At 35.6% G+C, this 25,867-nt stretch overlaps 1 protein-coding gene across 1 annotated transcript in view; it reads right to left on the bottom strand.

Moving 5' to 3' along the window:
- The window catches only part of LOC138712645 (uncharacterized), a 257,211-nt gene that overhangs the window by 178,401 nt on the left and 52,943 nt on the right, over nucleotides 1–25,867 (bottom strand). The window contains exons 4-6 of the mRNA XM_069844613.1: nucleotides 14,517–14,701; nucleotides 11,582–11,829; nucleotides 3,450–3,680 (exon numbers count right to left, since the gene is read on the bottom strand). Of these exons, the coding sequence (XP_069700714.1) occupies nucleotides 3,450–3,680; nucleotides 11,582–11,829; nucleotides 14,517–14,701 (664 nt within the window). The remainder of the gene's footprint in view (nucleotides 1–3,449; nucleotides 3,681–11,581; nucleotides 11,830–14,516; nucleotides 14,702–25,867) is intronic.

Raw genomic sequence — 25,867 nt, 5'->3', positions numbered from 1 at the left:
CTTCAGAAGCATCAAAATTTTCTCAGTATTAAAAATTTTTGTGCAAGGCATTAATTTTCGTATACATTCCTCTCTCTAAAAGTAATACAGTAGAACCCCTACTATCCGTGGTAATGAAGGGAGTGGCCTGAACGGTTAATCGAAAAATCGGATAATCCGTACCATAAAACACAGTATTTTCGTAAATTTAGTGAATAATCTTACACTTTCGTAATTTCCTCTATGGCCTTGTATTGAACACGCTAGATAATGGATGAGAAGTTCACTGATGTAAGTCTGGTTTTGTGTGTGTGTGTGTGTGTGTGTGTGTGTGTGTGTGTGTGTGTGTGTGTGTGTGTGTCCAATGCCTACCCACTTCACTTGCGTGATTCGGGTTCCCAGAACTGTGACCCATTTTCTAGTTGTACACCACTTCGGCGGGCACGCTGTACATGATGTGTTTCTGTGGAGAGTTATGTCGTATACTAGGGTGAATGTCTGTATAAGTGTTCGTGTAAGTGTAGTGTCTGGACTGAGTGATGATGATGATGATGATGATGATGATGATGATGAGGATGATGATGAGGAAGGGAGAAGGGGAAACCCGGTGCTGGCATATACGGGGTAGCCTACTCCTGTCGAATAGCACCAAGAGGGCCGCCAGGTTTAATGTCTTCATCCGACGGACGAATCACTATCAACAGTGATACATGCCTTCTCTTCATATGCACTGCGGAGAGATTTGGGATTTAACCGAGGCATATTGGTGCACGATCTAGTGATTAGAAGTTGTGCACCGCCATCTCTCCTAGTCCCGAGGTAGAAATTTTACATGAAAACTTCTGACCCCGCCGGGAATCGAACCCGGGTCGGCTATTCTGGAGGTAGACACGCTACTAGCGGGATTTTAAGAGACAAGGAAATTTCTTGTAATGGCTATCTGTGGAAAGATAGGAATAGTGGAAATTTCGTACATATTTATAATTTATATACGTTATTCTTGATTTTTTTTTAATTACAGACGGATGTGACTCCAATCTCGTATTCTGAGATGAGCCACAGTTTCTCGTTTCCCGTAACTATTCAGTTATTTGTACTTTTTATACTTAGCACGACACGATTTCTTTTGATACTCACGGAAGACATTTTATATAGAACTTACACAGCACGACAACTCGAACAGCAGACTATACTGTGTAAAGGTAAAATCTTGTAATAACCCTCTCTAGAAAAAATAATTTGCTAATATAATGTACAATAGCATACTCCATATATTTCTGTAAGAAAAAAAGTGAGAGAAACTCAGTCGGATAATCCACCAATCGGTTAATAGAGTAACGGATAATCGGGTCCTACTGTAATCCTGAACTTAGAAAATTTCATGTTCAATGTACAGTTCAGTGTCTCATGATAATCGGCGGAGCTTTATGATGCATAATAATTTTAGCTTCACGTTTGTGGTGTACTGCAACAGTTCTTCACTGACGACTGGACTACTACAAACTTCGAGTGAGTACTTTTTACGTCCAGTTTAGGTTTTTAAAAAATTATATTTCAAAAGCTGAGTCGGTTGAAGCCCATGATGAAATCCTGTTGCAGAGTGTATAGTTGGGGCTCTGTAGAATACCAATGCAGTGCAAGTGTTTAGCCAAGCAGTCGTGTCTCGTAATTATCCGAAATTTCGCAACTCCTTCTCGCCTAGCCCAATGTGGGAAGGATTGCATTTGATCTTTCTATTGACAGTTACTTGTTTTATTTTTTCAGAGTTTTTGATGGGATTTTTCTGTTTTCAGTTATGCATCATACAAAATTCTATTAATATTTTACATTTTATAGCACCTAGAAATCATAGATCCAATAATGATAAATTGTTGTCTAGCGTTAGCACAGTGACTGCAGTTTTTGAAGGGCTATACGGTCATTTCCCCTCGTTGCATATTGCTTCTGCAACTAGTGAAAGAGATTTAAAAGGCATGTTGGTCCGACAAGTTAACATGTAAATGAGGATAAATGTCATAAATCCTTCAATAACTGTCTATTTTTAACCTAATGCGTAGTACAAGAAATTACATTAGGTTATACACATAAAACATATGAGTAGCGCTTTCGCCAATAAGGTGGCATCTTCAGGTCTAGTTACCATATTATGAAGCTTTATACATAAAGACATAGATGAAATGCAACATAATAAATGTGATAGAATACATGACATGAGAAAAAATTACAATATTTAAATAACTGCGCAAACAGAAGGCAAAGTGAAATAGTGACTTGAAAACAGGTGAGATGGTTGTAGTAATTCAACCTCTATAAAGTCTAGATATTAAATTACAGAATCTAAGCCTTGAATAAAAGTCTGCAAGACATGTGTGCAGCTTATGAAATATAAAAGAGACGGTTAAAAGGAGTAAAAAGTTGCAACAGTCATCACGACGCATAAAATGGCAGCGTGTAGTGAATCTGTAAGGATCAATAAGAGATATTTTAAGAAAGGAACCTATGCGGATCAAAAAGATTATGTAGCGATAAAACACTTACGAGATTTTTTAACTAAATTTTAAAACCTATCAACAACGGGAACATTTAGTTGCAGAAGAATTTTATATAGCCAAATCGCTTAGTAATAACATTTCGTTACTTAATGAACAATTACCTAACCCCAATAACTCTTTATTCAAATTGGCCAATGGGGACTCTTCTCGCTCCAACATGTACCCCCCTCCACTTACGTCATGATGTGATTCTTTTATATGTCATTGCACCAGTCAACACCACGCAACCGGCCATGTAACATCGACTCTTCCCACGGCTTCGAAAATCTCGTAAGTGTTTTATCGCTACATAATCTTTTTGATCCGCATAGGTTCCTTTATTAAAACATCTCTTATTGATCCTTACAGATCCACTACACACTGCCATTCTATGCGTCGTTATGACTGTTGCAACTTTTTACTCTTTTAACCGTCTCTTTTATATTACATAAGCTGCACACATATCTTGCAGACTTTTATTCAAGGCTTAGATTCTGTAATTTAATATCTAGACTTTATAGAGGTTGAATTACTACAACCATCTCACCTGTTTTCAAGTCACTATTTCACTTTGCCTTCTGTTTGCGCAGTTATTTAAATATTGTAATTTTTTCTCATGTCATGTATTCTATCACATTTATTATGTTGCATTTCATCTATGTCTTTATGTATAAAGCTTCATAATATGGTAACTAGACCTGAAGATGCCACCTTATTGGCGAAAGCGCTACTCATATGTTTTATGTGTATAACCTAATGTAATTTCTTGTACTACGCATTAGGTTAAAAATAGACAGTTATTGAAGGATTTATGATATTTAACTTCATTTATTAGTGAAAGAGAGCCGAATGACAGTGCTCTGCTTCCCCTCTCCGGATTGAAAGTCAATGCGATCCACTAATAGCCCATACGATATGAAGCTCAGTTGAGTTAGCTACCTGGTTCCTGGTGATGGGCAGACCGAGGCCTCCCAGGGCGTCGCGAGTGGTGCGGCCACGCAACTGCTGCAGCGCCGTCTCCAGCACCCGCAGCACTCTGGACGGCACGCTGGAAGCCGAGTAGTGGGTGAGCAGGGCCAGTTCCGCCGCGGGCACCCACACCTGCCACGTGGCCGTGCGGTCGTCACACCTTACAGTTGGGTGTGGGGGTCCCGGCACCAGATAGAAGCCCTGCAAAGCCACATACAGCATCCTCAATTTCTGGTTCTCATTGGAAAACAGATAGAACTTCAATATTTAAAGAAAAGGAGACAAGTAATTCAGAAAATTACAGACTAATAAATCCTTAAGCTCGATTCACATTATACGTCACATCAACGTCACGTCACGGACCAGCAGCGTTGCATCAAAACATTGTACAACGCATTTTATATGGTAGCGTTCACATATATAGGCAACGTCACGGACTGTCAACGGCACAGACCGTCTGGGATTCTCGAGGAGAATGTTTTGACGTGATGGAACCTGTACGTGGACGGTTTTTTCTGCTAGACAGCTAGACTCTAGCAGCACCGTTAAACATTAACATGTCGTAGCTGCTATGAAAGACAATCAATTGTACTGTAATTTTTAGGATTCATATATAAATGTCTAAGGAAAACATAGAAAAATTTTGGAATCAAAATCTTTTTTGTACAGTGAAAAAAAAATTACGAACTTCGAAGTCACACTTTCAAAATAGACATTGACAATCTCAAAAGTGATGAGCGAGAACTTTTCACGTTACATGGGGAGTCAAAGCGAGAGAAATGTTCAGAAAGAATGGAAATTACTTTTAAAAGTGGCTCATATTCAAAACCTGTACCGGGTTGCGAGTTACGGCGAGTTTAATGCGGGGTTTGCGTGGCGGACTTTCTTATGCAGAGTGACAACTTTTATCTGTTAGAACTGCGGATTCTCATAGAAATCATCGCTCTGAATCAAAATTCAAATATTTCCATTGCTTCAGATTTTCGAGTTAACCGTGAGTTTTGAAATGTAATTAAAATATTCCTAGTACAGAATATAAATAACATCTATGTTAATTGCACACTAGTATGGCATAATTTGAAATTGAGAAAAAAGAAAAGAAAGAATTTATTATTGTATTACGGTAATTATTATTATTATTATTATTATTATTATTATTATTATTATAATTATTATTACTACTTACCTACAAATGACTTTTAAGGAACCCGCAAGTTCATTGCCGCCCTCACATAAGCTCGCCATCCGGTCTCTATTATCATATCCCACCTCCCTCAAATCCATTTTAATATTATCTTCCCATCTACGTCTCGGCCTCCTAACTAACACTCTATATGCATTTCTGGATTCGCCCATATATGTGCTACATGCCCTGCCCATCTCAAACGTCTGGATTCCTAATTATGTCAGGTGAAGAATACAATGCGTGCAGTTCTGCGTTGTGTAACTTTCTCCATTCTACTGTAACTTCATCCCTTTTAGCCCCAAATATTTTCCAAAGAACCTTATTCTCAAATGCCCTTAACTTCTGTTCCTCTCTCAAAGTAAGAGTCCAAGTTTCACAACTAGGCCTATAAAGAATAACCGGTGATATAACTGTTTTATAAATTCTAACTTTCAGATTTTTTGACAGCAAACTAGGTGACAAATCTTCTCAACCGAATAACACGCTTTTTCCATATTTATTCTGAGTCTAATTTCCTTCCGAGTGTCACTTATACTTGTTACTGTTGCTCCAGATATTTGAATTTTTCCACCTCTTCGAAGGATAAATCATTATTATTATTATTATTATTATTATTAATATTATTATTATTATTATTATTATTATTATTATTATTATATTATCAGTATTTGAAAACAAATTTGAAATCGTCGCTCTGATTTCTATGAGAATCCGCAGTTCTAAAGATAAAAGTTGTCACTCTGCATAAGAAAGTCCGCCACGCAAACCCCTGCATTAAATTTGCCGTAACTCGCAAACCGGTAAAGGTTTTGAATATCAGTCACTTTTAAAAGTAATTTCCATTTTCTCTAAACATTTCTCTCGCTTTGAAGCTACATCTAACGTGAAAAATAAAAAAGTTTGTCGCTTATCAACTTTTGATATGTTAATGCCTATTTTGAACTGGTGACTTCGAAGTTAGTATTTTTTTTCTCACTGTCCATAAAAGATTTTTATTCCAATTATTTTCTTTGTTTTCCTTAGACATTTATATATGAATCCTAAAAATTACAGTGCAATTGATAGTCTCTCATTGGAGCTACGACATTGTTTAAGAGCATTGGCTACTTCTCTATTCTTGATGACGCCGGCAAACTGACGGTCACTTGCCGTTATGTGTGAATGAGTTTGCATTGGAAGTGACGGTGATGGTGATGGTGATGGTCCGTGACGTTGATGTTCCGTATATTGTGAATAGAGCTTTAAAGCAGATTATGCAAAGTGACAACTTTTGTCTGTTAGAACTGCGGATTCTCATAGAAATCAGAGCGATGATTTCAAATTTGTTTTCAAATACTGATAATAATACAATAATAATACAACACTAATAATAATAATAATAATAATACAACAACAAATGGCTTTTAAGGAACCCGCAGGTTCATTGCCTCCCTCACATAAGCCCGCCATCGGTCCCTATCCTGTCCAAGATTAATCCAGTCTCTATCATCATATTCCACCTGCCTCAAATCCATTTAATATTATCCTCCCATCTACGTCTCATCCTGCCCAAAAGTCTTTTTTCCCTCCGGCCTCCCAAATAACACTCTATATGCTAATAATAATAATAATAATAATAATAATAATAATAATAATAATAATAATAAAATGATAATAATAATAATAAAATGATGATGATGATAATAATAATAATAATAATAATAATATTAAGAGTAATACAAGAATAAATTCTTTCTTTTCCTTTTTCTCAATTTCAAACTATGCCATACTAGTGTTTAATCAACATAGATGTTATTGATATACTGCACTAGGAATATTTTAATTACATTTCAAAACTCACAATTATCTCGACGGTCCGTGACGTTGCCTGTATATGTGAACACTACCATATAAAATGCGTTGTACAATGTTTTGTTGTAACGCTGCTGCTCCGTGACGTGACGTATAATGTGAATCGAGCATAATACTGTACTGAAGGTAAGAAGAAGATTAATATAACAAACATTTATTGAAATGATTTGAAAGGGTTTCCGTAAGGGCAGGTCTTGTACGGATGCAGTATTTAAAATCCGCCAAATAGAAGAGAAATTTCTGGAGTCTGACATGCCGGCTTCGAGAAGGCATTTCTTAGATTCGAGCATAGGTAAGTTTTATGGATTTGATAAGAACAGAATATACAAAATGGTGTAATTTTACTTATAAAATACATTTATACTGACTATTACACTTTTACTATTGACCAATAAAACGGTACGGAATGACGTATTTCAACCAATTAAAGCACTCTATTTCCCGAACAAATAAACCAACATGTTGATTCCCAAGCAAGTGACGTGACGTGACGTGACGTGACGTGACGTAACGTGACGTGACGTAACGTGACGTGACGTGACGTCTGTGTGGCGGAAACAACAATACGAAAAGTAAAAGCTCTGACATGTGGATGCATTTTAATTTTATATATTAACTTATATTATTAATTTCACGCTTCTTCAAATTGAACAAATAATAGTAGGTATGGAGCCTACAAATTGTAGTCTACCATTTTCCTGCTGACAAAGAAAAAAGAAATAAGTGACTCATAAATTCGAGACGCTAGGATTGAACGCCAACATTAAATAATTACCTTTGTAATATAAGTACGATTCAACATATTTTATAGCGGAATATTCTAAGAAATGAAATATGATTTAAATAGTTACATTCAGTAGTCATCAGGGGATTCTAAGTGCAGTAACGTAGTTGGTATAGCGCTGACCTTCTATGCTCGAGGTTGCGGGTTCGATCCCTGCCCAAGTCGATGGCTCATGTCAGTATATTTACTGACATGTAAAAGAACTCCTGCGGGACAAAATTCCGGCACACCGACGACGCAGATATAACCTCTGCAGTTGCGAATGTCGTTAAATAAACCATCATTTTTATTTTTCTAAGTGCATTCATTGAAACATTTATTCAGGTTACACTACTTCATATAGAGAGTTAAATTCATATTCATTGTTGTCATTGGTAGTCTAGTGGTCAAAATGTTTGTCTTTAAATCAAAAGTTCAAGGGATAGACTACCTTTGTTAATATTATGGAGCCGAAAATTGGGTACTGACCAAACAACAACGTAGAAGAACAGAAGTGGCAGAGATGAGATTATTAGGACCTCTTGCTTGTTACAGATTGAAAGATTAGAAGATAAATAATGAAATTCGTGAAGAGTTACAAATACAAAGTCTTCTTGACTTCATAGACTCTTCTCGACAGCAGTGGTACCAACATTTGATGACAATAGACATAAACCGCACTCCTGTAGTCCATAGATGTTCCTATATCAACCAGTTGGTAGAAGGGATCATGGCAGGCCCAGAAAGAGATTGAGAGGACAGTTCTGATTTCCTGGAAATGGAACAGGTCTAAGGGCCTAAACCATGATGTATTCGATGATGATGATGATGATGATGATATTTCTTACAGTGTTATATGCATATCCGCGATGTTTCGGACCGAGTTGTATAGGGCTAGAACTGGAGGTCTACTACAAATTATAATAGGGCATAACTACGTAAGAGTGCTAACAGAAACTTTTTTATCTGAAGCTTACCTTCCTGAAGATATCATATCAAATGTATATTCTAATTGTTTTACTTAATCCCTCGTCTTTAAGTTTACACATCATACCAGGATCTTTTCTTTTTTCTGCATTGTGCTGCAGTGTGTTATTCATGTTTCTCCAAGTGGCGGCCTGAACACCTACAGGCTTCTATAAACACATGAGTGCAGGCTGTTACAAAGGAAACATTACAGTGCTTCCATTCCTCAAATGAGGTATAGAATTCTCCCCCCCCCGCTGTTATTTATACTCGCTTTAACATCTCTGGTCATATCGCGAGTTACAGTCTTACTAATAAACAGTGTAAAGTTTTTATACGAGACTTATGCAGAGTTGAGACAGAAAACGTTACTAATAAACCGTGAATAAGCTATGGGGTCTGTTTCTCAAAAATACTAGTTTAGTAGTTCACCAGTTACTAGTTACCAGAGTATATTTCACCAGCTCTAGTAGATACTGTTTCTCAAACTATTTTACCAGTCTAGTAACTTGTGACAATTTTTCACTAGTCACATGATCTCTTTCACTAGTCAGCTGATTGAGTTCATTTATTTATAGCCATTGGTAGGTAGTGTTATTTGAGTTTAGAAGGTTAAGTTGTTTGTGTTTTGGTTCTTACTTCTCTCTTTTCTTGAAATTCCATCAATTGAAAGCAAATTAACTATACTCAATACGATTAAGGAATCAAAGGATATATCATTCGGTGCTTTTTCAAGCATGATAACAAAAAATGATAAAGTAAACGAATGGACAAAAAAATTTGTAATATGTGAGGGTATGGAACTGATACCTCAGAACAAAGATTATGCATACGTTAGGGACACTTACTGGCCCAACATTAAGAAAGCAACTTTGACGAGTACCAATTCAAGTTCACAGTATCATTATATGAACACATTATGTAGCTAGTGGGTCTACTGGCGACATGAATGCCACTTATGACTTGAAAAATTCGCTGGTTTTTTTTTTTCAGTTTTACGTTTGATCTATTCGTAAATTAGTGTCGTTTTGTATTTAATTTGTAGGCTAAAGTTGACAATGTCAGAAGAACTGGCAGTGGAGGAGGAAAGCCAGCAAAAATTACTGCAGTTGATGAATTGGTATCAGATTATTAGGAAAAAAAATCTGCATGTGTTGCTGGTCTAGGGGAGAAAAACCTGATGGCACTGGAAAATAATCAACATCCCGATTTGTAGAGCAATTTTTATTTGAAGCTTTGCTGATAATGCATGACTTCTATTTGTTTGTCTTGTTATGGCAGGTACCACTATATTTAACACCTCGCCAAGCTTTTCAGCAGTTTATTTAAACCGTTCATTATATTTAAACAATGCTCCCGTAAAGGAATAATAATTGTTCCTTCTCGATATAGTTTCAGCTCTTCTCACAATAACTCCTTTACTACTTCAATCGGAATCACTAAACCACATATTAAAAAAATAACTACAATATTTTGTTTTGATTATCTGAGAAAGGTTGTCACTGGTAACTGATAATATAGAAATCACCAGTCTTTAGAGTCTTGTAGGAATATTCCTGTGGAATACTAGTATAATCAACTAGATTAGCATTTTGAGAAACAGAATCTCTTAGGAACTGGTGAAATCGACCAATATTACTAGTCTGTGAACTGATAACTACTACTTTACCCTTGTAGTTTCTAGAAACACAGACTTGTAAAACAAACTATTATTACTACTGTACAGACTAGTATTACTAGTCCACGAGTTTTGAGAAACAGGCCCATGGACGTATAAACAGACTAACTATACAATGGGAATTGCTTTGCAGTAGTCATATACACGAAATCCCTTGTTTAAGCGTTGTATATAGCGAAAAAATGGCCGCCCCTCTAACAGCTGTTTGTATCGACTGTCATTTTATGATGATGGTTACCTTGTAACAACAGAAGAACAAACGAAAGATCATAAAATTATTAGAATAATATTGCTGTAGCTTGTACTCTTTGACCAAAATGTAGTGTGGTAATCGATTAGAGCCAGTTGTACTATCGATACTTAACACGCCACACTAGAGCGCTCTACCGGATGCAATAGAGAACCTCAGATATTCTATTACCTTTCGTAACGAAGTAATGACGAAACTATGACGTAGCTGTGTAACAGTTATACTGTTATACCCGACGTATGTAGTGATTATTAGTAAGGAATTTACACACGACTTATAAACGAGCTACTCACTGTATAAGTATAAGACAGTTAAACGTCTGTATATAGGGTTTTTATTAGTAAGACCATTAATCTTTTGGTTGAAATCCGAAGGCCTGTGTACTAGTGTTGAGATTGGTTCTATTGTTGTGAACTAGATGGCGACTATATATATATATATTACTGATTAGTTATGAATATGATTTCGGTGGTGAATGAGGCCGGTGATATTCAGAGATGTTGTGGCCCGAATTCCTTGGCATTTGCCTTACGATTGAGGAAAAACCCTGAAAAACCTCAACCAGGAAATTCAACCCAACCGGGAATCGAACCCGGGCCCTCTGCGTAAGAGACCAGCATGCTGACCCCTACACTACAGAGATGGTCATAGAAATTATTATACATTCAGACATTAAAAACAAATATTATAGTCCAGACACATGATCTGAAGACATCAATTCATCAATTTAATAGAGAAAAAAAAAGGAGAATTCAGACAAGTTTGGGAGGGCAGTGCCCCCATGCCTCCTCATAACTTCGCCTACGGGCCTGACCTGCTCGTAGCCACATTGACCTAACCTAACCGGTCAGGCTGGAATGGGAATTAATCGATTGAGAAGTGCTTGATTCATGTTTAGTGATGCAGGAAACATGTTACTAAACGTAGAGCGGCACTTTGTAATTCGGGCTCTCACATGTTTAAAATCATGGATGAAGCATAACTAGGCGAGTCTTCATACTTTTTGTTATTTATGTTTGTCCCAAAAATCCACGGAGAAATTGACACAATAATTATAAGCCTCGTAATAAATATGTTATTCAGTAATTAAAATAGTTGTTTTGTAATATAACGATGCAATATATACAGCTATACAACATTTAATACTTATGCTTATCACCGAACACAAGTTAAATTTAACAATAATTGTGTATTACACTACATCAAAACATTTTTCAACTCGATCAAAATTCGATTAATCTATCGTTTAATCGGTTAAATTCAAACAGTTAATCGATTAAATATTTTGATCGATCAACAGCACTAGAATTAAGTCATGTATAATAATGACGTTATGCGCGAGTCCAAAACGGAAGCGCTACGTTTTGAATGTTGCCTGGCTATATTACGGAATAAATCGGTTTCTTACCGTTTGAGCTGCTTTCTGGAAGAGCAGGCAGTCGATATGTCCCAGAGGGGCCCGGCCGGGGAAATCGCTCGACTGAGGCCAGCCCGCACATCCCACACCGAGGATGAGCTTCACCTCCACGTCTTCAGCTCGAGAACCGGCCAGGGCAGGAGACAGGAAACCTATTCGTAGGCGAACCTCCGGAGCGCCTTCGACAATGGCGATGCGGAAGTCACGCGGGTCCGGAAACCGGCTCTGGTTGCAGTCCGCTGCAAGCACGAGTAGTCAGGCATGAAGGCTGGTTCACAATAAACAGGGAACGGAAATGAGAACGGAAAAAATGTTAAAATAAATGTATTTAAATGTGAGCATTTACAATTAACGAGAAGCTAGCCGCAATCCTGGAATGTTAATTGTGAATGCTCACATTTAAATACACCATCTCCAAAATTAAATCCTTCGAATAAAATTCTACCAAAAATAGTATATCGCATAGAGCATGTCCCAGTCAATAAAATAAATCATATCATTAATAATAAAATAAAACCCTATATAAACAATAACAATATTTTCGTTCACGGTTTATTGTGGACCAGCCTTAACCCGTTGGAAGAACCGGATTATATCCTATACTGATTGACAGGTCACCCAATCTTCTATAGGAGTATCAACAAGTAGATTACAACAGAAGTAATTAGCCCCTCTTATGTGTTACATAACTAAGGACCGAATTCTTATGTAAATAAATATTATTTTTGCGTGTGATAAAACACAATTAACAAAGTTAAACGTTCCAAACATGAAGTTTCAAGTTTAAAACCCGAATTTTATTTCACATAAAAACACATATTTTCACAAAAAATTATGTAAATACACATATTCAGGAAATGCATTATAAATACATAAATCTTGGAGTTTTCTACTTAAATAATTTTTTTACAAGAACCTTTAAATATTTTAAAACTAAATCAATTATATCACTCAGAAGTACGTTATCCTTTTAAGAATTCTTGGTTGCTTCGTGTTTTTAAGCGCTGTGTGGTGTATCCGTGATCCATTTTTATAATAATATTGCATCAAGTTCTGAGAACTGCTAGGCAGCATATCAGTGTTATTATCAGAGAATAAATTAACGAGGACAAGAAGGAGAGATCTTACAACACATAATCAGGAATGTTTATTGTTGCTGAAAATGATTTCATTCCATACTTTGTTTGTGAAACACAACAGATAAGAGCTCGGGTATGAACATTATTTAATTTAAACAAATCTCCCGCCTCCCTGTTATCGGGCTTCGTCAATCGATATCCTTAAAGATGTACTGAAAGATTGTTGTTTAAAAAACGATTTGGCTTTCCTATTAGCAAATCTAAGCTTTTTGTGTGGCACTATAAAAAACTCGAAGCATCCAAAAACCTGTTGTCTGAAACAGGGAGGTGTGTGCCGTGGAAATTAAACTAGACTCGCTACCATGTTCAGAAGCACAATATTACTAAGGGACAAATTCCAGAATGTGTTTGGGAAAAACAGTGGATATAAAAAAATGTGTAAAGTTGCTCAAGTATTGGAGGATGTGCCTGTAGGTGAAATTGACGGTGTATGTGTTTGTGACATTCCTCTCTTTAAATATGCACGTCTGACGTCCTGTGATGTGGAAAGATCGTTTTTACAGTATAAGTCATTATTCAGAGATAATCGGCAGGTATTTATGATGGAGAATTTGGAGATGACCTTTGTTGTTCACTGCAATTTTCGGCCAACTACAAGCACTCAAGTTTGGTTGGTGAGCACCTAGTAACATTTTTTTTTCCAAGCTAAGTAAGGTATTTTTGTCATATTTAAAAAATATATACTTTTTTATTTTTAGCAAATATTTTCGTACTTTTCAGTACATAAAAATAAATATATTTAAATTTTTTAGCACATAAAAATCCGCTCCCTATACATAACATACCATACTGTAATACAAAGTCGTAATTCATACATAGTTCTGAGTTTTGCGTAATTTAAATCATTCCTATTTAGTTATGACAACTCAGATTTTACTGTATACGTATCACCGTCAAAATCATCAAGATTCTAACTAGGTCCATCTGTCTCTGAGACCGAACCAACAGTCATAAAGTTGAGGACGATCAATCAATCAATCAATCAATCAATCCGTTTATTAATGTCATGAGCAATAGTGTGTTGCAATAGACATAAAATGTACTGAGTTACGAGAGATATAAAATAATATTTGACATAAAATGTAAAAACAGATGATTACAACAATACAAATGAAATAACAATACTGGCAATAATAATAACAATAACCAATACTAATAATAATCGTAATAAAAGAGCAATGCGGCTTAGAAATTTAGAATACATTTACAGTGTAGTCAAGATATTCCTATAGAATGGATGGTTGATTAACTAGTTATACAAAACAGATTTAAATTGTATATAATTTGCATCATTTGCCTTTTATGGTAACTTATTAAACATTGTTATAGCAATAGAATCGAACCATTTTTTAGACTTACTTAATCTAACTATAGGTTCTGAAAGACAATAAATGTACCTTGTGTTATACTGGTGAACTTCTGTTTTAGGGTGATAAGTATCAAAGTTTTTCTTAATTTTTATTAGACATTGGAATATATATAAATTTATGAAAGTTAAAATTGTTTCTTGAATATAAATAGTGGTCTACAGTGAGTGTCATATGCAGACCCTGTTAAAATACGTAAAGCTTTTCTTTTTTTTAGAAAGAGAATCTTGGATACGCTACTGATATTTCCCCAAATATAAATACCACATGATAAAATGCCTCTGAAAAAGGCGTAATAAGAATTTATGAGGTAGAATTTTAGTATTAAAGGTTTTAATTGTCATAGTAAGTAAATTAGTCTTGATAGCCTAATACTTAACAAATTAATATATTTGTAGGTACCAGCAAAATACTACATACCTGATCCATAGTACACCTGCCGTTCGGGAGGTATTCTCAGTAGTTGATCCAGAATACCGACATCTACAATTTTCCCGGGACTTCCACACAGTCGGGACTCGTCCACGTGATCTGGCCTCACAGGTTCCGAGGCCTTCGCCGCCGCTTGCGCTAAGATTTCTACAAAGCGTTCTTGAATCTTGTCCCTGGAATACAACCAAAAACATATATAGCACTGCACTGTCGATAGTCACTCCCTAATTTAGGATTGTGCCTAAGACAATAATAAAACGACAATGGAGTTATAAAAAATAAAAATGGCAAAGTTAATAGAAATGCCAGGAGAAATCCTGTCTGACACCTCAAAAGTACCTTTCCTACCATTGAATCGACTAGATCTCTTCAGAATTGAACCTAGGTCCCTTTTGGTGACAAAACAGACGATTCCTCTGCAGCGATAGGCTACCTAACTCATTCCATCCGGTATATAAGTTACAGGGCTTTCATTCCAAAATTCCCATTCTAAGTAACTAATTATTTACATTGAATTCAATTTAAACAACAAACACGTCAATTTAAATATTGAGGGGATAGTCTGAAAGCAAGCTTAATTGCAATACATTTCATCCCCACCCCCAGCCGTCCGCAATTTCAAATTTCAAATGTCATCTCCATATTTTTATACTGTCAGACTCCAAAGCAGCTATTCTATCAATAGTCTCTAGACATACACCTTCATCTGAAATAGCAGAAATAAATAAAATGCTCTCTGAACTAATAACATTCAATAAAAGAATTGTATTCCAATGGATACCATCCCATTGTGGAATCCTGGGAAATGAGAATGTGGATGCTTTAGCAAAGAAGGGCAACACTGCTACTTACAAACCTGTTACTAAATCTACGTATTACTCTGTGAAAACAATTATTAAATCTACGTACTTAGACTTCAACAATCAAAATTTGATAACACAATCTCAAGGGAAAAAATGGAACTCCCTGCATCATAATTCACAGTTGATTCCCGATTTATCACGCAAATCGTCTGTAGCTGCATTTAGATTGGCAACAGGCCATGACTGTTTGGCCAAGCATCTGCATAGAATTGGAATATATCAGTCTCCTAACTGTCCATTGTGCAACTCAAATCAAGAAATGGATTCAGAACATCTCAAAATCTGTGCGTCAGTGGCTAACCATGACAATATCTTTGAAAAATATCGGAGTGAAAGAGGTCAAATGTCTTTATTGTAAAATGCCTGCATTAGAAAACAACAACACAGCCTATTTTTATACTTAAATATGAAAGAGCATTCAATTGTTTATACACCTCATTCGTTTTCGCATCTTTTGTTTTCTATCGTCGCCTGGCAACCTGGATTATTGTTATTGTTGATTAGGTGTAACGAGAATAAAGCTAAAAAAACTTATTGAGCATTTCATGTAATTGTTGTGTTTGTGTATTAAATTATTTTAAAATGGTATATACCCTTCAAGAGAGAACAAAAATCACCCTTAGTGATTAAATTTAGGAAACTACACAAAATAAGATGTTTTCATCCTACAATCAACTGATAATAAGAACAATACAGGTTGCCAGGCGACGATAGAAAAAAAAAAGATGTGAAAACAAATCAATGAGGTGTATAAACAATTGAATGCTCTTTGATATATAAGTACAAAAATATAGCGGTGCTATTTTAAATTTCAAAGTGGGGGAGTCTGGGTGTGGGAGTGAAATCTAAAATGCAATTAAGCCTGGTTTCGGACTTCCCCCTCAATATACGAATTGGCGTGTTTTTTGTTTAAATTGAATTCAATTTGAATATCTAATCCTATAAAGTCATTATGCTCAGCTTTAAGGTAAGAGTATATAAAAGTGGCAACCTCCACTCGTAAATCTTGTCTCACCTTCATTATATCAACAACGAAGGATTTACCAATAACTGAAGTTCATTTTTGTTCCTCAACAGCTTACTGCACAAAACCAGTCCATCTCTCTCTCAGTAAAATTGTGATACACTCTCAAGAAAGCAGAACTTATGGCAGGACTAGGTACTGTATTTAACTACTTATTTTACTATTCAAACACTGTTAATTATTACTTTCATATATGTTTTATTCATTAGTCTCCATTCTTATGCATTCTTTCAAATTATTCTCATGGAGTATAAACCTATATTCAGTTCGGTGCTTGTAGCTTAATTTTCTAAATCATCTCATAGTGTTCAACCATTTATTTTCTTTGGAACTTCATCTCTATGTGATCTCTATGCATGTGATAAAACGTGTGTTTATTATCCTATAATATTTCATTAACTCTTCCTGCTTATTTTATGAAACACTGTCTCTCTCACTTTATATACCCTAAGTTAAGCCTGAAATTTTTATCGAGACATCACTTTTACAGTAAGGTTATCTATGAGCAAGAATAACTTCGATATGTTAACTTAAAATGGCGACACCAAATCTTCCTAAATCCTTCCTTCTTAGTCCTTCCCAGTTATATTTACTCGGAATAACTCTAGAAAAAACTGAAAATACCTAGGTAAATGATCATAAACATTTTGAGGAGCAATATCCGATAAAAAAAAACATGTTTTATTTATTAGAGCATCCCATTGCAGAGCAAAAGTACACCATGTTCCGCTTCATGTTCATGCTCACCACTTAAAACCAGATAAAGATATCGTTAAGATTTACATCTGTCAAGATAGAGAAACTGTCCAAGTTTACGCAACGAGGTTTGAAAACAGCTTCATGCGTAACTTTTTTTTCGTTTGTTGCTAAAACACGCCTGGCGCCATTTTGTAGGAGAACACGCCGTGATTAACATGTGGACACCACAACAGAAAGTTCAGTGTGTGCTATGGCTAGTAGAAGAAAAATCTGTTCCGCCGTGGTCGTTTTACATGGATAGGTGGATCGCAAGACGAGGACCCATTGCTTGCCCAACTAGGTCACCCGATCTGACCCCCTTGGACTTTTTTTTCTGAGGATTTGTGAAGAATGCTGTGTAACAAAGAGGAAGAGCTAACACATTGGAGGAACTGAGGCAACGCATCACAAATACAGCTGCGCTAATGACCCCACAAATGCTACAGAATGCTTGGCGAGAGGTTGAATACCGTTTAGATGTCTGCAGAGCAACTCAAGGCGCACACATCGAGTTGCATTGAGCAGTCTCTGAAACTCTGAGAATTTTTACATCAAGTTATGTAAAAAGATATGTTAATAAATCATTATTTGCACTTAAAATTATCACTCATTTCTCGATCCCTCTAAGCGGGACACGGTGTATTTTAGAAATAAAAAGAATAATTAAGCAGTTTTCCATGCTCAGTTATTGTTCTTTACTATTTCGTACATGAATTCTAATAATAGTGATAATAAAATTAATAAACACGCATTTAATATGCTTACTGATAAAACATTAGCTTCGCATTGGTGATGTCCCAGGTTTAAATCCCGCGCAAGACCAATCTGATAGTGGTTTTTAATGGTTTTCTCGATCAATAAGAAACTGAATCTAATAATATATTAAGGTCAAATACCGAAATAGTTCCCACTTCCACTATAAAAAAAAGATACAGAAACTCATTCCTAAGACCTGAATCCATAGTTGTACATGGTGGAAATATGTGCAGACCATATGGTCACTAGATGGAAATATATGAAAAAGATATTCATTGGCTGTAACGAAGAGTACATGCCTTTAGATCACATCATATCAGAAGTCTGCGGGCAGATGGCAGCAAATATGGATATCCAATGTAACAACAATGTACCAGTTCCAACAGAAAGTCGCGATATAACCTCGAAAATAAAGTCACTATAGAGAGAATATCATCGAAATGATAGCCGTCCAAATCTTGGATTTAAAATATCGGCATCCTAATCAATTCAAATGAACAAAAAAGGAAAATGTAAATTGATGTTAAAAAAATACATAATGAAATTTTAAGAAAGAATATTCTGCGACAAGATTTGGTAGCTATCAAAACGATAAAAATTTATTTAAAATAAATAATATACATTGCATATTATAAAGATGAATAGAAATGGTGATTGATGATGTTCAATGAAGATTTTAAAATGGTTGATGCAATTGTCTGAAGAGTCTTATCAGGAACCTTTAATTTTCTGAGGATCTCCAATGTAAATATGGGAATTGTTCCTCGCGCACCAAACGTAAGTCCAATGACATTCCAATCTTGAATATTATATTTATGACTGAGATCATCACAGCATGGAAGGTAAATAGCGCGTTTCTCTTCATGTACCTGCTTTGGTTGATCTTCATTAATTTCTGACCTTACAGTGGGGTCAAGAATAAGATCAGTTTTTTTTATCTCTGTCAAATATTATGTCAGCACGCCGTGCAGATCCTTCCGTAGAAAGACATTGAACTTTCTCATATACTTCATATTCAGCTGTTCCCTTAATCTGTTAGCAATTATTGAGCGGACTGTGCTATGTCTGTCAATTCGCAGTAATTCGCCCTGAGGGCAGAAACCTAGCAAAATAAACTAAATATAAGATAATAAACTACAAACCACGATGTTTAAAGTGCACTTCGACAGTAACGAAATGTTCGTAAGTGTTTTTTCTAATCGTTTGTGAATAATGTATCTTTCCTAATCAACCATAATTTCTTTTTGAGCTACGAAGGAAATGCCACACGATGTGCGTTGTTGGTATGGCTGGAGCCTCAGAATGTGTTGCCACTCTCTCGTGTGAGCGAGGGCGATCTCCCCTCTTCATGTATGCTATCGGCCGATAAACTTAACGCTAACACAACAGAAAAAATAATTTTGGGGGAATGCAGAAGCGGTAGCAACCATGCGGAAATTTGTTCGATCAGGAAGCGAGAGCTCAACTTCAGCGAGGTTCTTTGTTGTCTGGAATAAATGGCAAGTTACTGGTAGCAAATTCAGATCTTCAGAAGATACTTCAAGATGAGATCTGCCATTGTATTGACTATTATTAAAATTTTATCTTTCCTTTTTCATTATTCGAAACACAAAAAGTAGTGATGCAGAAAATGATCAGTTTTAAGATTTCCGTGGAAATAGAAGGTCGTTATATGTTGGAGCACAACATATCCAGCATTTACTCTATTGGTATATGACTACAAATACCTCGTTTTCACAAATCACGGATACGCGAAATATGGTTTTCCAGCTAATAAAGGCAAGAATGTTATGTTTCAAGCCCTTCCCGGTCAAAATATATTAACTATAATGTCGTATTTTCAAATAAATTGTAATCTTATACAATTAATAATTATTTAATGTAGAATATCATCAGTCTATAAAGTTATATTTATTTCTTTTAATGAACTAAAAAGCAATTATACAGAGTGAATCCTAATTAATGCCATTTTTTTTGCTTCCTTTTCGAGATTTTTTTTATATGAAACATTTCATTGCGTGTTTTGTGAAAGTCACTGATTTAATTCCCAATATGCTCAGACAATTTAAGAGAACAGTATATTATGATAATTAGGGCTAGGATTTTGATGACCTATAAATCATAAAAAAATGTCCTATAAACAATGCATTTATGACCTAAAAATCTTTCAAAAATGCCCTTAAAATGCCCTAAAAATTGATCTTACATTCCAAAATGGGCTTAATAGGAAAAGGAGTTTTGTGTTACTTAATATTTAGACTAGTAATTAAATTAAATTCTAGTACCAACATTTAAGTTTATTTAATTTTACATAATTTTTTCTAAGTGATACACTTTAATTAATTATTTTACCTGATGTAGTTTCCATGTAGTAAGTACTGGGTGTTCATTTCAAAGTGTGTCATGACGTCACTGTTGTTGAGTCACCAATTTGAAGCGAATTTCAGCTTATATGTCAGAGAAGTTGCCTATTATTCATGGCGTTCAATCTGAACTTGAGAACGTGTACGGTATAACTTGAACGTCGTAGCAACAGATGGCGGTCTGTACGGTCTGTGTGCTACCATAACCTCTTTCGAACTGTGTTTTGCGCGGGCAAGTCGTACGCATGATATTTGTTACCATCGGTTGCGTACGGTAACATTCCACAACACAAATCAAATGCTCCATGTCCATGTTGACCGTCGAAGTTAATGTCAACAAATACGTAAGCAATCGTCTTAACCCTCTCCCCATATCCCGACAGTACGTGTTTCCAAACAGTTCACATTCCGGCGTTACCGTACTTATCGGTACGTACTCTTCAGAATGAACGCCGTACTTGCTAGGCAACTTCTCTGGCTCGTAGGTAATACGCCTCTGCGGAAGTGTAGGAAGATTGAATTCTCTAGGCTCATCGGCTACCCACATGACGGCATACAGCGAACCATGACACACTTTGAACTGAACACCCAGTATAGAGGAGTCTATATTGCAGGGATGGTTGGACTGATCCATTACATGGGGCGTACTACGTTAAAAGGGCAGTATTTGTGTAGAAAAACGATTAAAATATTATACAAAAATAATGGGTATTAGCCACCGGTGTAGCTCGGTCGGTTAAGGCGCTTGCCTGCCGATCCGGAGTTGCGCTCGGGCGCGGGTTCGATTCCCGCTGGAGCTGATTATCTGGTTGGGTTTTTTCCGAGGTTTTTCTCAACCATAAGGCAAATGTCAGGTAATCTATGGCGAATCCTCGGCCTCATCCCGTCAAATATCATATCACTATCACCAACTCCATCGACGCTAAATAACCTCGTAGTTGGTACAGTGTCGTTAAATAACCAAGTAAAAAATAAAGGGTATTAATGAACAAAATATGTAGACAAAATATCAAAGGAAATAAACATTATTTTATATTAATAATGGGGATTTGTGGCCAAAATTAAATTAAAATGCCTAAAAAATGTCCAAATAACACAAAAGATGCTCTTATGAGTTGAAACAGGCAAAAAAATAAAAAAAAATGCCCTAACAAATGTCTTAAAACACTCAGTTTATCACATAACGTATAAATACTAAAGCGGCTATGTTTCTGGCTTACTAGAAAAAAGATGCAATTTCATCAAAATCCTAGCCTTAATGATAATACAAGATTGAAAAAAAATTAGTTTTGTCCTTTAAAATGCAGAAATTTGATCCGAACAAATTTAACATTGTAAAATTTATTTGCAGAACGAAAAGTTACATCAAATTCCTGCACATTTATTATCAAAATACGCTGCTCTCTTAAACTGAGTGAGCATATTGCAAATTCAATCAATAGCTTTACCAAAACACACTATGAAATATTTCGTGTAAAACAATTTTTATCGCGAAAAGGAAGCAAAAACGAGCGAAACTATAGTAAAGTTTTTTAAATATCTCAAAGAATAACCTCCTGAAATTAATGACATTATTTAGAGTTCACTCTGTATAATAATCAAACAGTGACTAACGTTTTCGGCTACGTAGCGGTCATCATCAGATCTATACATCAGTAAGATATTTGTATGATGAACACTAAAAACCTAACGATAAGATATATGTGCATATTTTCGTTTAAGTTGCTTATGGTTTTTGTTACAAGTTAAAATAAAATTAAAATGGAGCTAAAAATTTACAGCCTGCTAAAATTCGATCAGCTTTGAACAAAATAGTTGGGCTAAATATATCAGAATATTCCACACGCTAAAAAGATCTTGACCAAAACTGGAGAACAGATTTATGTAGAATCAAATAATTTAATCGTGATCTGATTTGAAGAACAGTGTATGAATTGTTATGCAAATTAAACCGGCCCAGCTATAGAGAAAATTCTTAGCGCTCTCCGCAGTAAAACAATGGGTACAAATATGAGTTCCGTTATTACAGAACCACTGAACCCACGTTCAGACCTGTACTCCTGTTACAACTGGGTCATGGCATCATCATCCTTAAAATATTTATATATAGAGTGAACCGTAAGTAATGTCATTAATTTCAGAGGGTTATTTCATGAGATATTTGAAACAAAAATTTGAATAAAATTTTGCTTCTTTTTGCGGTCTTTCCGAGATAAAAAGTGTTTTATATTAAACATCTAATAGCGTGTTTTGGGAGAGCCGTTCATTTAATTCCCAATATGCTCAGCCAATTTAAGAGAGCAGTGTATTATGATAATACATGACTGAAAGAAGTGTAGTTTTGTCCTTTAAGTATGCAAAAATTTCATCCGAACAAATGTAACATTTTAAAACTGCTTTTCAGAACGAAAAGTTACATTTGTTGAGATCAAATTTCTGTGCAGTTAAAGGACAAAACTAAAATTATTTCAATCATTTATTATAATAATACACTGGTCTCTTAAATCGACTGAGCATATTGAGACGCGCTATCAAACATTTCGTATAAAATAATGTTTATTTCGATAAAGAAACAAAAACGAGCAAAAGTAATTTTTAACTGTTAGGTTTGAAATATTTCAAGGAATAACCATCTGAAATTAATGACATTACTTACAGTTGACCATGCATACATTATGAATGATGTTATTTTCGCCGCGCTCTCATGGTTAACATGTCGGCATCATACAATAACGTGCGGTGATCTTTTAAAACATAATTTTGCCGACTGATTGTTGCTCTGTAGGTTTCACTCTAAGCGTCACGTTGTCACGTCTACTTCCTCGATAAGTTTGTTATATTGTTAAATGACTATTATTATTATTATTATTATTATTATTATTATTATTATTATTATTATTATTATTATTATTTCATATACGAGTACGTTGACATTCTTAACTCTTAATAATAATTTTTAATCACAGACCTTAATGTTCGTCCTCAGCACAAGACATTGCAACCTCGGTTTTAGTCCACGTGGATTAGACAAGTAGGTGTCATTTAATAATGGAAGCAGCTTATTGGTTGCAATACTGAAATTGAGGCGAGTGATTGAAGCGGCGACATAAGAAATTGAAAACAATAATGCAATTAAATTTCAAAGACCTGCCGAATGTTATGCACGAGGCCGCTCAAAGACCTGCCGAATGTTAACCACGAGAGCGCGGCGATAATAGCTGATTCTGTATGTATAGGTTTATCGCGGCCACTGATAACATTCATTTTCATAATCATTACCAACATTTCGAGGCACAGATTACCAAGGATGCCAGAACTAATGGCAACACAAGTCCACCGCTGTGGTGTAAAGGTTAGCATGTTGAACCATGAAACGAGCGGGCTCCTGTTCAAATCCTAGTTGGGACAAGTTACCTGGTTTGGTTTGTTTCCGAGGATTTTCCCCTCAATTACTTGAAACATAATTGCTGCGTAACTTTTGGTGTTGGACCTTGGATTCATTTCGCCTTCATTTCAACTTCATCTACCATCTTCGATTGTTTCAGGACGAACAGGAAATGCAGCAGACGTGGTACCGTGAATCACTTACAGATGTCATCTGTTTGTGCGAGGTGCACAGATCCCAGGGAAACTGAGGTTCTTTTAATTCAGGACATAAATCAGATCTTCATCTACCCTCTGTTAGTCTAGGCTGTTATAAAAAAAGAGTTCGCTGTTCATGTATTACATCTTCAATTCACTGCCTAATTATCTTAAAGATTTAAAGAACCATGAGAAAAGGTTTAGAAAAGAATTAACCAAATTTCTACATACTCATGCCTTCTACACAACTGGTGAATTGTTTATGCTTGTGAATTGAATTATTCTACTTAATTTGAAATGTACAATTTTATATAGCTCAACTAAAATATGTTTTTATATTGACTTAATCTGTTTACTATGCATTGTTTATTTTTGTTTAGCATAACTGATGAATTGTGTATGTTGTAAATTGAATAGTAGACTGTTTAACTCAACTGATGAATTGTTTAAGCTCATAATTTGAATTAATCTACTTGACATGAATTGTACAACTTTGCATAGCTTAACGAAATTATGTTTTGTAAATTGAGTTAGTTTACTATGTATTGCATATGTTTGCATAGTTCGGCTGATGAATTGTATATGCTGTAAATTAAGTAGTATTCTGTATAGCTCAATTGATGAATTGTATATGCTGTAAATTGTATAGTAGTCTGTATAGCTCAACTGATGAATTGTTTAAGCTTATAAATTAAATTAATATACTTGATATGAATTGCACAAATTGGTATAGCTTACCGAAAGTATGCTTGTAAATTGAATTGATCTGTTTACTTTGTATTGTATATGTTTGTATAGTTTGGCTTATGAATTGTATATGCTTTAAATTGCATCTGTATAGCTCTATTGATGAATTGTTTATGCTTGTAATTTGAAGTAATCTGCATGACATGTATTATCAATTTCTGTATATCTCAACTGAGTGGATTGTTTATGCCTTAAATTGAATTAACTTACTTGCTATGTAATATATTTTATAGCTCAACTGATGAATAATCGTTTGCGTTTGTAAATTTAATAATCTGATTGGCTATGTATCGTATATTTTTAGTAGAGCCACCGATATAGCTCAGTAGGCAGACTGGCTGGCCTGCTAATCCGTAGCTGCGCTCGGGCTTGGGTTGAATCCCCCGTTTGGTCTCATTGAATGGTTACTTCCGAGGATTTTTCCCAGCCGTGGGACTGAAGCCGGATGGTCTATGGCGAGTCCTCGGCCTCACTTCATTTCACCCCCTTTGGTCTGATTACCTGGTTGGGTGTTTTCCGAGGTTTTCCCCCACCCATAAGCAAATGCCAGGTAATCTTTTGGCGAATCCTCGGGCCTCACCTCATCTCACTTCATCTCGCCAAAATATTGTAAAAAATTTTAGAAAATTGCAAAATTGTAAAAATTGTAAAAACTATTGTAAAAATTGTAATTGTAATTATTGTGATCTTGTAAAATTTTGACTTGTTCCACATCTTAAAACTTCATTGCTAATGTAAGATCTATGGAATATAATAAATGAAATGAAATAAAATGGAATGAAACAGCGGACTACGGTAGACAGAGAGGTACATTTCGTGTGGCTCCCTCTCAAATGGCGAATCCCGATATCTACAATGCTGCTATCTTCAGGTAGTATAGAATGTAGCAGGACTTAGTACATGATCTGTTAACAGCTCCCATCGAACGATCTGAGGAGGCTGCAGAATGCCAATAGTTTACGGAAGGGCGTTCCTACGTGGACTCCATGAGACCTAGATGCCGTAGCTGAACTGATAAGATGGAAACAAGCAATAAATCAAGTACTGCGGTCCTAAAGACTCAAGAATGATTCAATAATCAGGAGGTCGGTACAATAAACCTTAGGCTACGGTGCAAGCCTACGGGACCTCCTCAGAAAGAAAACAAAAAAAAAAAAAATGCCAACACAAAATTTAGTTTCAACTAGTAAGCCGAGAATAATAACTAGCTTTTTCTTAAAATGAAGTGTTGCAAGTTCGCTTACGTTATTTTATCTGTCGTGTGCC

Source organism: Periplaneta americana, chromosome 13 (assembly GCF_040183065.1).
Source record: "Periplaneta americana isolate PAMFEO1 chromosome 13, P.americana_PAMFEO1_priV1, whole genome shotgun sequence".
In the NCBI taxonomy this organism is placed as follows: Eukaryota; Metazoa; Arthropoda; class Insecta; order Blattodea; family Blattidae; genus Periplaneta; species Periplaneta americana.
This window is presented reverse-complemented; position numbering and strand designations above follow the sequence as displayed.